The sequence below is a fragment of the Salvelinus sp. IW2-2015 genome, linkage group LG30, assembly GCF_002910315.2.
Source record: "Salvelinus sp. IW2-2015 linkage group LG30, ASM291031v2, whole genome shotgun sequence".
Classification (NCBI taxonomy): Eukaryota; Metazoa; Chordata; class Actinopteri; order Salmoniformes; family Salmonidae; genus Salvelinus; species Salvelinus sp. IW2-2015.
In genome coordinates, this window is record NC_036869.1 from 23,413,965 (window position 1) to 23,428,905 (window position 14,941).

Below are 14,941 nucleotides of genomic sequence, written 5' to 3' on the forward strand. Positions count from 1 at the left end.
AGCAGCAAAGGGGAGACCAACTCCATATTAATGCCCATGATGTTGGAATGAGATGTTTGACGAGCAGGTGTCCACATACTTTTGGTCATGTAGCGTATCTTAGTGCACTGGCAGACAATTTTGATTATTTAAACAAAACAAAAAAGGCTTGATAGGGTAAGAAATTCTTATTTCATGTTATTTGATCCTAATAAGACATCTTACCAAGACAAATTATCTTAGTGCTCTGGCAGATCATTTTGCTTACTTAAAAAAAGGCTTGAAAAAGGCTTGAAACAAGTCAGAATATCTTAGAACAATACAAATTATCTTTATGTATTTTCCGGATAAGCTAAATCATCGCACTCACCAAGAAAATGCATTTACTAGTTTTTAGTTGAACTCAACTCAAGCAATTTTAACTTCATTACCTCAATACAATAACATCTAGGTAACACTAACATTGTTTGCAGTGTAGTCTACTCAACTACCCCAGGTCTGCTGCTGACTGATCTACTGCAGGCATTACCTCACAGCCCAAGTACTGCTGGCAACACCACCCTCCCAGCTGGCATGTACACCACACCACAGCTTCAAAGAACCTCAGTACTGGAAGGGACAGGTGAGAGTGCGAGAGATGAAGAGAGAGAGCGAGAGAGAGAGAGGAGTGAGAGAGAGAGAGGAGATGGAGTGAGACAGGAGATGGAGAAGAGAGAGAGAGAGGAGGAGACAGTGTGAGAGAGAATGATACAGGGAAAGATAATACGGAGAGAGAGAGAGAAAAAGTGAAGGACTGGGAGAGAAAGAAGCGAGTTGAAGCCGTTTTTTTTTTTAACGGCAATTGAAAACAAGCTGTCATTTTTCTTTTGAAGCTTTCGCTCTAAGCACTTCTCGTCCAAGGATACACACATTTCTGCAAACTGTTTGTCTTTTCATTTGTCCCTCTCTCTCCCCATCTCCTAACAAAGCGCAACGCTGAGGGATAGAGCACTCGGGCTACGGTTGTCAAACTCAATCCAGTGAGATAAACAAGATGCACTGCTGTTTCTACCATGTCACAGCAGCCCGCAAACTCTTAACTCAAAGAGCACTTTCAATTCTCACTTATCGTGTAACTCCTTCAAAATTCAAACTGCCACCGACAGCAGCACACTAGCATACCTGGGTTCACAGAGTATTCAMAATCATTTTTGTCTAATGTAGTCTGGCCCAGGGGTGCGAAAACTGAAGTGACGACCCGCCCTTGCTGCCTCTGCCTGCCTAGCCCGGCTCCCCTCTCTCCACTGGGTTTCTCTGCCTCTGACCCTATTACGGGGGCTGAGTCACTGGCTTACTAGTGCTCTTCCATGCCGTCCCTAGGAGGGGTGCGTCACATCGTGCCAGGCCTTTTCCCGCTATACTCGACTTGAGAGGGTTGAATCTGTGACGTGATCTCCTTGAGCAGCTTGTGCGGTGGAGGAGAGCTTCGTGGGCTTTACTCGGCCTTGTCTCAGGGTAGTACGTCGGTGGTCTGTTGATATCCCTCTAGTGGTGTGGGGGCTGTGCTTTGGCAAAGTGGGTGGGGTTATATCCTGCCTGGTTTGCCCTGTCTGGGGGTATCGTCGGACAGGGCCACAGCGTCCGCTGACCCCCAACGTCTCAGCCTCCATTATCTATGCTGCAATAGTCTCTGTGCCAGGGGGCTAGGGTCAGCCATGCTCGGTTATGAAAAGCCAACTGACATTTACTCCTGAGCTACTGACCTGTTGCAACATGTGTGATTATTATTTGACCCTGCTGGTCACCTATGAACGTTTGAACATCTTGAAGAACGATCTGGCCTTAATGGCCATGTACTCTTGTAATGTCCACCCGACACAGCCAGAACAGGAACCCAGGTCTGCGCTCTAGTGTAGTTATTCTGATTGGTTGTGGCAATGTCCTCTCTCTCTACCACGCTCCGCCGCCTCCATATTGCGCAGACACCAGGCGAACACTCCCCCCAGAATGGCCCACTGGTTAAACATGCTGTGCACGCCAACAGCCCCAAATTGCAGCACAATCAATTGGTTTAATACTTGAAGTAGCCCCTGAACGCTAGGCTAGCACGCTCCGCTAGTTCAATGTGTTTCATTGGATCGGCGGCACGGGGGGGACGACCACAATGTGGCCAGGTATAGGAAGAATACAAGTGCAGACATAAGGAGACAGGTTGGGTGGTGGTCAAGTGGAGGGAGGTTGAAGGGGGGGAAGCTGGGGTTAGGGCATGGGCACTGGGCGGTCTGGTGGACTGTGGATGCAGCGCCATTGGAACAAGGCCATACGGACAGAGAGAAACACACTGGTCTATAGGGAGGGAGCAGAGGGGACGCTACTGTATTTGTTTTCTTTTTATTTAACCTTTATTCATACAGGTTTTTCTCATTGAGATAACATCTCTTTTCCAAGAGAGACCTGGTCCAATAGCAGCACCTATTCTATTATAGGCCATGCCAATAGTCACAATAGAAGACTATAGATTAAGATGCAATCTCTCACACACCTACTGTATTCATAAACACACCCATACTGTGCAGTAAACAGCATAAACCCCAGACACTAATACCTAACCACTACACACACACACACACACACACACACACACACACACACACACACACACACACACACACACACACACACACACACACACACACACACACACACACACACACACACACACACACACACACACACACACAAGCCATGCATTGATCCTCTCCTCTCTGTAGCACCAGGGACCCCCGTCCCGTCATGGCGGCTGGCTGGCTGGCTAGGAGAGGGAAGGAGAGGAGCTGGCTGGGGGGCTGGAGGAGTGGTGCCCCGCTGGGGCCAGATTACATGTTGCTTGTCTCCCAGCGTGGGGGTAACTGAGACGGGGAGGCTAGGTGGTGATGGTCGCAGCAGGGAGCAGCAGTAGGGTAGTAGGTGGTAGGAGGGTTTCTCTATGGATAGTGGTGTTGGTGGTGATGGTCGCAGCAGGGAGCAGCAGGAGGGTAGTAGGTGGTAGGAGGGCTTCTCTATGGATAGTGGTGTTGGTGGTGATGGTAGATCAGGAACTATAGTGTTGCATTGTTCCGGCTTGGCCGGCATCACATATGTACAGTAGTCGTCTTTGATACTGCCTGTGTGTAAATTATCTCACTCACTAGGAAACCCTAAATGCTCTAAGTAGGTATGATGTAGTGCATGAAGACCAGCGGGATGGTAGTCCTGTGTAGTTCAGTTGGTAGAGCACGGCACTTGCAACCCCAGGGTTGTGGGTTTGATTCCCACGGGGAACAAGTATGAAAAAAGTATGAAAATGTATGCACCCACAACCCTGGTAAGTTGCTCTGGATAGGAGTGTCTGCTGTTTTTTCGCGTTGTTCGTAACTTGTTTTGTACATAATGTTGCTGCTACCGTCTCTTTTGAATGAAAAGAGCTTCTGGACATCAGAACTGGGAATACTCACCTCAAATTGGATGAGGAGTTCTTCTTCAATGAGTGGGACGCGAGGGATATACTACGGACACCCGACCAGGCCCAGATCCCCGTGATTCACTGGAAAAGGAAACGTAGGTTTCGCGGAAAGAGACCAGGATGCCTTGTGAGGATCAGGCGACGAGTGGCTAATCTGCCCTTGCCCTCCGTTCTGGTAGCTAACGTTCAATCGCTGGGAAATAAATGGGACGAACTGAAAGCACGTATATCCTACCAACGGGACATTAAAAACTGTAATATCTTATGTTTCACCGAGTTGTGTCTGAATGACGACATTAAGAACATACAGCTGGCGGGTTATACACTCTATCAGCAGGACAGAACAGCATCCTCTGGTAAGACACAGGGTTAAGGCACATTTGTAAACAATAGCTGGTGCACAATATCTAAGGAAGTCTCAGGATTTTGCTCGCCTGAGGTAGAGTATCTCATGATAAGCTGTAGACCACACTATCTACCAAGAGAGTTTTCATCTGTATTTTTCGTAGCTGTCTACATACCACCACAGATCGAGGCTGGTACTAAAACCGCACTCAATGAGCTGTATTCCGCCATAAGCAAACAGGAAAGCGCTCATCCAGAGGCAGTGCTCCTAGTGGCCGGGGACTTTAATGCAGGGAAACTTAAATCAGTTTTACCTCATTTCTATCAGCATGTTAAATGTGCAACCAGAGGGAAAACAATTCTAGACCACCTTTACTCCACACACAGAGACGCGTACACAGCTCTCCCTCGCCCTCCATTTGGCAAATCTGACCATAACTCTATCCGACTGATTCCTACTTACAAACAGATGAAGCATGCTAAACTACAGGACTGTTATGCTAGCACAGACTGGAATATGTTCCGGGATTCTTCCGATGGCATTGAGGAGTACACCACATCAGTCACTGGCTTTATCAATAAGTGCATCGAGGACGTCGTCCCCACAGTGACTGTACGTACATACCACAACCAGAAGCCATGGAATACAGGCAACATTCGCACTGAGCTAAAAGGTAGAGCTGCCGCTTTCAAGGAGCGGGACTCTAACCTGGAAGCTTATAAGAAATCCCGCTATGCCTTCCGACGAACCATCAAACAGGCAAAGCATCAATACACGACTAAGATCGAATCGTACTACACCGGCTCCAACACTCGTTGGATGTGGCAGGGCTTGCAAACTATTACAGACTACAAAGGGAAGTACAGCCGAGAGCTGCCCAGTGACACAAGCCTACCAGACAAGCTAAATAACTTCTATGCTCGCTTCGAGGCAAGTAACACTGAAATATGCATGAGAGCATCAGCTGTTCCGGATGTCTGTGATCATGCTCTCCGCAGCCAATGTGAGTAAGACCTTTAAACAGGTCAACATTCACAAGGCCGCTGGGCCAGACGGATTACCAAGACGTGTACTCCGAGCATGAGCTGACCAACTGGAAAGTGTCTTCACTGACATTTTCAACCTCTCCCTGTCTGAGTCTGTAATACCTACATGTTTCAAGCAGACCACCATAGTCCCTGTGCCCAAGAACACTAAGGTAACCTGCCTAAATGACTACCGACCCGTAGCACTCACATCTGTAGCCAAGAAATGCTGGTCATGGCTCACATCAACACCATTATACCAGAAACCCTAGACCCACTCCAATTTGCATACCGCACCAACAGATCCACAGATGATGCAATCTCTATTGCACTCCACACTGCCCTTTCCCACCTGGACAAAAGGAACACCTATGTGAGAATACTATTCATTGACTACAGCTCAGAGTTCAACACCATAGTGCTCTCAAAGCTCATCAATAAGCTAAGGACCCTGGGACTAAACACCTCCCTCTGCAACTGGATCCTGGACTTCCTGACGGGCCACCCCCAAGTGGTAAGGGTAGGTAAAAACACATCCGCCACACTGATCCCCCACACAGGGGCCCCTCAGGGGAGTGTGCTCAGTCCCCTCCTGTACTCCCTGTTCACTCATGACAGCATGGCCAGGCACGACTCCAACACCATCATTAAGTTTGCTGATGACACAACAGTGGTAGGCCTGATCACCGACAACAATGAGACAGCCTATAGGGAGGAGGTCAGACAACCTCTCCCTCAACATGATCAAGACGATGGATATTATTGTGGACTACAGGAAAAGGAGGACCGAGCGAGCCCCCATTCTCATCGACGGGGCTGTAGTGGAGCAGGTTGAGAGCTTCAAGTTCCTTGGCGTCCACATCACCAACAAATGAACATGGTCCAAGCACACCAAGACAGTCGTGAAGAGGGCACGACAAAACCTATTCCCCCAGGAGACTGAAAAGATTTGGCATGGGTCCTCAGATCCTCAAAAGGTTTTACAGCTGCACCATCGAGAGCATCCTGAAAGGTTGCATCACTGCCTGGTATGGCAACTACATAATTACATCAATTACCTCAACACCGGTGCCCCCCACACATTTACACATTGACTCTGTACCGATACCCCCTGTATATAGCCCCGCTATTGTTATTTACTGCTGCTCTTTAATTATTTGTTATCCTATTCTCTTACTTTTTTAGGGATTTTCTTAAAACTGCATTGTTTTTTAAGGGCTTGTAAGTGAGCATTTCACTTTAAGGTCTACTACACCTGTTGTATTCGGCGCATGTGACCTTTAAAATTTGATTTTAATATCCCTACTCTGTCACACCCTGATCTATTTCACCTGTCTTTGTGCTCGTCTCCACCCGCCTCCAGGTGTCGCCCATCTTCCTCATCATCCCCTGTGTGTTTATACCTGTGTTCTCTGTTTGTCTGTTGCCAGTTCGTTTTGTTTATGAAACTTACCAGCGTTTGTTCCCCTGCTCCTGTCTGTTTCTTGCTCCTGTTTCCTAGTCTTTCCCGGTTTTGAATCTTCTGCCTGCCCTGACCCTGAGCCTGGCGTCCATTCTATACCTTGCCCCACCTCACTGGATTATTGACCCCTGCCTGCCCTGACCCTGAGACTGTCTGCCGTTCTGGACCCTTTGCACCTTCTCTGGATTACTGACCCCTGCCTGTCTTTAACCTGTCGTTTGCCTGCCCCTGTACTAGAAATAAAAGTTTCTTTCTTCGACACTGTTTGCATCTGGGTCATACATGAAACCTGATATACTCTCTCCAAAACATCAGGCTGCATTTTCAGTCCCTCACATTAGTGCAATATTGATAACACGGCAATAGCCTAACACATCACAATGACACCCGTATAAAAAGCTACATACTGCAGTAAAGCTCAGGGCCAGGATGGGAGATTGGATGCAACAGCAGCAGAACCATTAGGAGCTCTGAAAGCATCAGCTCTCATGAACAACTCATGCAGGCTGCTCTAATGCACAAGACCTACCAGATTGCGTCTTACCTAAACAAGAGACTAAGTTGTCCTGAAGTGGGATTCAGTCGGTWGCATTACAGTATGTGCTATTGTAATGTTATTATTAGCTGCCTAGCGTGAAAAACGCCTGAAACCAAATGAATGAAATAAACAACTATACACACTAGTCGTTAGGAGTTAGGTATAATTTAGGTTGTATTCTAGCTGGAACGATTGAGTATGAGATCCGTTGAACTTGTGGATGATAAATATTTACGGTTAATATGACATGAAAAACGCTGGTCCTCTGTAGCTCAGTTGGTAGAGCGTGGCGTCTTCTGCAACGGCAGAATAGTTGGCTTGATTCCCAGGACCACCCGCATGTAACATGTACRCACACGTGACTGTAAGTCACTTTGGATAAAAGGGTCTGCTAAATGGCATATATTATTAAAWAWWWWWWWTCCGGAATTTAGCAGATGCTCTTAACCAGAGCGACTTACAGTAATGAGTACACACATTTCTATACTGGTCCCTCGTGGGAATCGAAACCCACAACACTGGCGTTGCAACTGAGCCACATGGGACCTATTAGTAAAGTAGGGTTAATATAACATGAAACGCTGACTGATATAAGTAGTATTGCAGTACTATTGCAGAATTGAATGCTGGTGGCCTGGTATGTTGCCGAGATGGATTGAGCAGGCTAGCTGGTGTTCTGCTTTGCTAGTTAAATTCTGCTGAGTCACCCTACAGTCCACCAAGACCCATAAACTCTGTTCCCAACCAGAAACACATGTTTGTACACCTAAGAAAGAGCGAATGGGCGTCCACGTGGTTATCACAATGGAACGACCAACTTTCATACAGTGTTTCCCGATGATTCAAGACAGTAGCGGAGGAATCATTTAGCTATCAGCGATACAATTCGGTTCAGTGCTTGAGTCTGTGGGCGAGCTCTGAAAGTGGACTTGCCATAGGAGGAGTTTGAAGACGGAGCATCTACTTKACCAATTCCAATGGTGCAAGATATTACCTCTAGATATATAGAAAGTGCCTTGGAGGTTGCAACATTCTGAAAGATTCATAACATTCTGTCCAAAGCTCTCTTAACTCTGGTGAATTTATCGCAAGTGAAGGTAGACATCAGGCATCTTCCTGTCGACCTCTAACCCCAAAAGGTCAAAGGTCCACGTGGGACTGCTAGAGCACATACAGTAAATCACATTGACATAGCGAATGGTAATGCACTTACTGTAGGTTGCATAACGTATTGTTGATGAGGCATCCATGACGTACTCTGGACCTATGAGGGAGACATCAAATGAAACATCATTTTTTGACTTAAGGTTACCCGTGCCACCTCTTTTCCCTTACAATCAACAGTGTGCAATAACTGGTTTTCCATTGTCACGCTACTTCTCTGCATGCTTGTGCCCTGTCCTTTCCCACTGTTACTTCCGTGCCTGGGAAGTGTGGGCGTGTTGAGGTAAGATGACGCTAACAAGCCGTGGCCAGTTGAAAACAGACAGGCCCTGAATTTGCAGAATTAGGCACAGCGTGTCACGCCACAGGCCAAGATGGCTCAACCCAGCTTGGGTCGACAGTGGCAATCCGAATATCGAGGGACAAGAACCTACAAACTAACCCTGAAACAGAAAAAGACCTACTGCTCTATTGGACATTGTGGGCCATTCAGTTCAATAGAAGTCCATGCTGTCAACAGTGAGAGAAGCCACAGTTGAATAAATGGGCCATTTAGATTTGCTGGAGAGGAGTATTAGACAGCTAGTCAGAGACACACACACGTCTGCCCATTGATCCTAGGGGAAATGATTGGACTCAACAAAGACAAACAGATGCTAATCTTCCATAAGAACGCCAATCCTCTGAGCTCGTTAAAGCCCATGATTTGGGGCTTGCCTAAACAAGTGAGGGGTTTTTATTGTATAGCACAGAGCCATGATTGTTTGTTTCTTCCTCACGGTGTTTGTTCTCGAGACAACAGGAAGAAAAAAGAGACGAGACAAAGCTTTGTTCCCTAATCGTCCATCTTTAGAATATTTCCATGTGACATCAACAAGATTCAAACTGCGTGTGCTTAGAAATGTTTTGACTGAGATTGAGTGTTTTTAAAAAAGATAACTAATTATTATCATGGATTCATTAGTAGCAGCAGCGATGACTTAATAAAGAAGCTGGTACATTGTGTGACTGACTATGTTGTCCAGTGGTCTAGTCTGAGGATGTCTGTCTACCTCTGGCTGACGCTGCCCTGAGCTTGCGTTTGATATTAAGGCAGCCAGAACACAGCAGGGCAGACCGCATGGCTAGACCAGGAAGTGGATGGATTGTCCACTGTCACGTGACAAAGTAATCAAGATGTTTTCCCAGCGTACACAGTCCAAAGAAAGACAGTCCAAAGAAAAACTGTTTACAATGGACATTTGGCGAATTAGCCATCGTTTTGTTATTTCCAGGAAATAAATACAACTGTAAAACACACAATTCAATAAACAATACATTATCTGCATCTGAGCAGATTATATGTAATAGTAGCCAATAAAAAAAAAAGGTGCAAAATGTTTCATATTTTCTACCACAAAGACCTGAAATCATATMATTTTTCTCCATTTTGGCCACTAGTGATTCCTTTGTCTCATACCGTATGCTTTGCTTCCTGCCTGCTCTACTCTTTGTACTTGACAGAAGATGGAGGACTCACCTTGCCTGGCGCTGCCTTGCTGAAGGGCAATATTACAGGAAGTGGTGGTGGCCAATATTGAAACTGTGAGGATTAATATTCCTCAAAAGCCAGGCCATTGTTTTTGATAAATCAATTTGGGAAGCCTTCGGAACGCGGATTAGCGCCGCGCCCCAGCCCACTTCTCACCCCAGCACTGGACCTGAGTTTTAATCAGACGTTTCTGAAAGGCGGACAAGCCAACCTTCACCAACCAACCCCCTTCCCTCTCTCTTTCCTTCTCCGTCTTTATCTCTCTCTCTCTCTCTCTCTCTCTCCCTATCGCTCTCTCTCTCCGGCGCTCTCTCTTTCTTGCTCTCTCACTCTCTCGTTCCATCTCTCTCACTCTCTCGGTCCATCTCTCTCTCCCTCTCTCTGCATTCTAATCAGCCTCAATGATAAACAGCGAGGCTGAACAGTGTCTCTTCCCTTCTGCKTGTTGCAGTCAAACATCTGGAGGTGCTTGAAATTGTGCGTGTTTAGAAATGGAAACGCTCCGTTTCACATGGTTCCAGGGATCAACTGGGATACAAAGTGTGGAATTCAGTTAGCAGGAAAAGGATGTAAAATTACTATGAAAGGTATGACAGCTTGAAAAAGCTTGAAAAGCACAACAGGGTCAGGACAGCGAGGGAGAAACTGTTTGTTTTTCCCAACACTCTAATTCCTAACGGGCGTTGCTTTTCTCTTTTTTYCCCCCCTCAGTCTATTTCCTGCTCATTTTCTGTTGAGACTTTCCGTCTGTTGTGTTCTCATCCAGCATCGTTGGCAAACCAATGAGGAAAGCTTCAAAGTTCCGAATCTCTGAGAGCCTCTTGCTGTTTTCCAGCCCCACAGCTTGACCGTCTCCCAGCCAGTCCCCAGCCGCCCTGCGGCTATCTCCCCTCTGGGTAGAGTCCAGTACATCACTCACCTGATATGTGGAGACGGGGGAAGCAGCGATGAAGGGCGTGATGGACGTCTGTGCGATCATGCGGTTGGTGGCGATACTGTAAGGCGAGGTGTAGAACCTGAGAGGAGAGAGGAAACAGAGAAGGGTGAAAGGGCAGACCCTGGTACTGGATGACATTATAGGTCTCCATGCAATACAACTGTTTGCATTGAAATATCAGGATGATCGTGGTTATTACGTGCATATTAAGGTTTAATTCAAATGTTTGGTTAGGGAACTACTGTTTCCAAAAGCTGATTGGAATTAACATTCATTTATAGACACCAGTATGTGAAGACATTTTGGTGTGTTTCATGCCTTAGGCTTTTTATGTACTAACCTCTAATTGAACCATATGAAATCTTCTCCACACATATTCCTCGAGCCAGTCTATCTCCACATAAGGACTGGAATGAACCATACAACAGGAACAATCCCTCTACTAAAATACCTTTTATGTCCATTGATCCATGCACACCAATAAACACGCCCACGTAGTCGTCTATGCACAGATCCTCGCAGTCAGTCTTTGAGGCCGTACAGACAGAGCTTCCTACATGTGGGTATAGCTCTTCATTGTCTTGTTTCATCCCTTTTGCCAGCTCAAATCAAACACAACGCAATATATTGTGTTTCGTGGGGCGCATAAAAGTTTCATGAAGCGTCTTATGGCTTCTCGATTGAAAAGTCTGGTTTTATCAGATCAAAATTGAGCTTTGTCGTCGCATAAAAAATGTCTGTCTGTGTTGTCGCCCCCACCAGCCTCGAGCAATAAGGCTGTACCATGTTGGCTGGCTTAGGCTGATGGGTGACTTCAATCCACAGTGTTTGGGAAAACTCAATGCATTTAAAGAAGGCTATTCCAAAGTGTTGAGTTTGGCTCTTGGGGAAAGAGCTGGCGGGCTACTTTATCACGGCGGGCTACTTTAACACCAACATTCAACAGCTCAGACACAAGAGGTATGGTGGCAGGGTCTACAGTCAATCACGGATTACAAAAAGAAAACCAGCCCCGTCGCGGACCAGGATGTCTTGCTCCCAGACAGGCTAAAACAACTTTTTTGCCCGCTTTGAGGACAATACAGTGCCACTGACACGGCCCCCTACCAAAACCTGCGGGCTCTCCTTCACTGCAGCCGAGGTGAGTAAAACATTTAAACGTGTTAACCCTCGCAAGGCTGCAGGCCCAGACGGCATTCCCAGCCGCGTCCTCAGAGCATGCGCAGACCAGCTGGCTGGTGTGTTACGGACATATTCAATCAATCCTTATCCCAGTCTGCTGTTCCCACATGCTTCAAGGGGCCACCATTGTTCCTGTTCCCAAGAAAGCTAAGTAACTGAGCTAAACGACTACCGCCCGTAGCATCCACTTCCGTCATCATGAAGTGCTTTGAGAGACTAGTCAAGGACCATATCACCTCCACCCTACCGGACACCCTAGACCCACTCCAATTTGCTTACCGACCCAATAGGTCCACAGACGACCCAATTGCAACCACACTGCACACTGCCCTAACCCATCTGGACAAGAGGAATACCCATGTGAGAATGCTGTTCATCGATTACAGCTCAGCATTTAACACCATAGTACCCTCCAAACTCGTCATCAAGCTCGAGACCCGGGTCTCGACCCCGCCCTGTGCAACTGGTCCTGGACTTCCTGACGGGCCGCCCCCAGGTGGTGAGGGTAGGTAACAACATCTCCACCCCGCTGATCCTCAACACTGGGGCCCCACAAGGGTGCGTTCTGAGCCCTCTCCTGTACTCCCTGTTCACCCACGACTGCGTGGCCATGCACGGCCTCCAAACTCAATCATCAAGTTTGCGGATGACACTACAGTGGTAGGCTTGATTACCAACAACGACGAGACGGCCTAGCAGGGAGGATGAGGGCCCTCGAGTGTGGTGTCAGGAAAAAACCTCACACTCAAACGTCACAAAACAAGGAGATGATTGTGGACTTTCAGGAAACAGCAGAGGGAGCACCCCCTATCTCACATCGACGGGTCAGTAGTGAGAAGTGGAAAGTTTAAGTTCCTCGGGCACATCACGGACAACGAGATTGGTCCACCCACACAGACACGGTTGTGAAGAAGGCGCAGCAGCGCCTCTTCAACCTCAGGAGCTGAAGAAATTCGGCTTGTCAACCAAAAAGCACTCACAACTTCTACAGATGCAATTCGAGAGCAGTCCTGTCGGGCTGTATCACCGCCTGGTACGGCAACTGCTCCGCCCACAACCGTAAGCCTCTCCAGAGGGTAGTGAGGTCGCAGAACGCATCACAGGGGCAAACTACCTGCCCTCCAGGACACCCTACACCACCCGATGTACAGGAAGGCCATAAAGATCATCAAGGACAACAACCACCCAAGCCATGCTGCTTCACACCGCTATCATCCAGAAGGCGAGGTCAGTACAGAGTGCATCAAAAGCAGGACAGGAGAGACTGAAAAACAGCTATTCTATCTCAAGCCATAGCTTTTAAACAGCCACCACTAACATGTTAGCGGCCGCTGCCAACATACTGACAACTCCAGCCACTTTAAAAATGGAAATTTGATGGAAATTATGGTAAAAATGTACCGACTTGCACTTTTAAGCAATATAGCTCACTTAATACAATGTTTACAGTACCACACACTTAGCCATCTCGATATGTATATACATGTATAGCTATATCATCTTATGCTATTTGCCATCTATTTATAGCAAATACATGTACTCACTGCCACTCTTAAAACTATGTCACTTTTATTTTAATAACTATTCGTACTCATCTCTCATACTATAGACCAAGATATACTCTATACCATGCTATGCATCTGCGCTATGCCGTTTGTACACCACTATTCATATATCTTCTTTATGTACATTCTTTATCCTTTACACTTGTGTGTGTGTGAACGTAAGTTGTGGATTGGGTTAGGTTAGATACTTTTTGTCCTGTGTTATTACGGCATTGTCGGACTGAGAAGCACAAGCATTCGCTACACTCGCAATTAACATCTGCTAACAGTGTCATGTGACAATAAAATTTGATTTGCATTTGATTTGACATCCCGGGTGTCATTTTTATCCCTTCGCTGGTTAAGTGCAATGTTATACCACCTCAATGGTCCTCTGTTGTAGAGCGTGGGTGCTTGCAACGCCAGAATATGGGGGGTATGTAAAACGTAAGTTCACTTTGGAAAAAAACGTTTGCTAAATGGATCATATTATACAATGATATATTATGATACAACTATCATGTTTGGGCTTTGTACAAAGGCTACAATACAGTACCAGTCAAAAGTTTGGACACCCTACTCATTCAAGGGTTTTTCTTTAGTTTGACTATTTTCTACATTGTAGAATAATAGTGAAACATCAAAACTATGAAAAACACACTATGGAATCAGGTAATAACCATAAAAGTGTTACACAAATAAATATATATTAGATTTTAGTTCTTCAAAGTAGCCACCCTTTGCCTTGATGAAAGCTTTGGCACACTCTTGGCATTTCTCTCAACCAGCTTCACGAGGATGCTTTTCCAACAGACTTTAAGGAATTCCGACATATTGGTGGCTGCTTCTCCTTACTCTGCAGTCCAACTAATCCCCAAACATCTCAATTGGTTGAGGTCGGTGATTGTGGAGGCCAGTCATCTGATGCAGCACCATCACTCTCCTCTCTTGGTCAAATGCCCTTACACCAGCTGAGGTGTGTTTTGGGTCATTGTTGGGTTGAAAACAAATGATAGTCCCACTAAGGTTCTCTGCTGCAAATGATTGGAACCGAACATACAAAAAATCTCTGAAACTGAGAACACTTATCTCCCTCACTAGGCTTTAAGCACCAAGCTGTCAGAGCAGGCTCACAGATTACTGACCTGTACATAGCCCATCTATTAATTTTAGCCCAAACAACTACCTCCCCCCCTACTGTACTTGTATTTATTTACTTTTGCTCCTTTGCACCCATTATTTCTATCTCTACTTTGCACATTCTTCCACTGCAAATCTACGATTCAGTGTTTTACTTGCCTATATTGTATTTACTTCGCCACCATGGCCTTTTTTTGCTTTACTCCCTTATCTCTTATTTGTCACATTGTATATAGACTTATTTTTTCTACTGTATTATTGACTGTATGTTTGTTTTTACTCCATGTGTAACTCTGTGTTGTTGTATGTGTTGAACTGCTTTTGCTTTATCTTGGCAGGTCGCAATTGTAAATGAGAACTTTGTTCTCCGAACTTGCCTACCTGGTTAAATAACAGATGTATATATATATATTTATTATTTTTTTTTTAAATAAGCGTCAAACCAGATGGGATGGCTTATGCTGCAGAATGCTGTGTTGCCATGCTGGTTAAGTGTCCTTGAATTCGAAATAAATCACAGACGGTGTGCACCAGCAAAGCACCCCACACCTCCTCACTCCATGCTTCACGGTGGGAACTACACATGCGAGAGATGCATCCGTTCACGCCTAC

The 14,941-nt window shown here is 46.1% G+C and overlaps 1 protein-coding gene across 1 annotated transcript in view; it reads right to left on the minus strand.

Moving 5' to 3' along the window:
• The window catches only part of LOC111955198 (RNA-binding motif, single-stranded-interacting protein 3-like), a 222,281-nt gene that overhangs the window by 24,635 nt on the left and 182,705 nt on the right, over positions 1 to 14,941 (minus strand). Inside the window, exons 9-10 of the mRNA XM_023975345.3 lie at positions 10,446 to 10,542; positions 8,045 to 8,095 (exon numbers count right to left, since the gene is read on the minus strand). Of these exons, the coding sequence (XP_023831113.1) occupies positions 8,045 to 8,095; positions 10,446 to 10,542 (148 nt within the window). The remainder of the gene's footprint in view (positions 1 to 8,044; positions 8,096 to 10,445; positions 10,543 to 14,941) is intronic.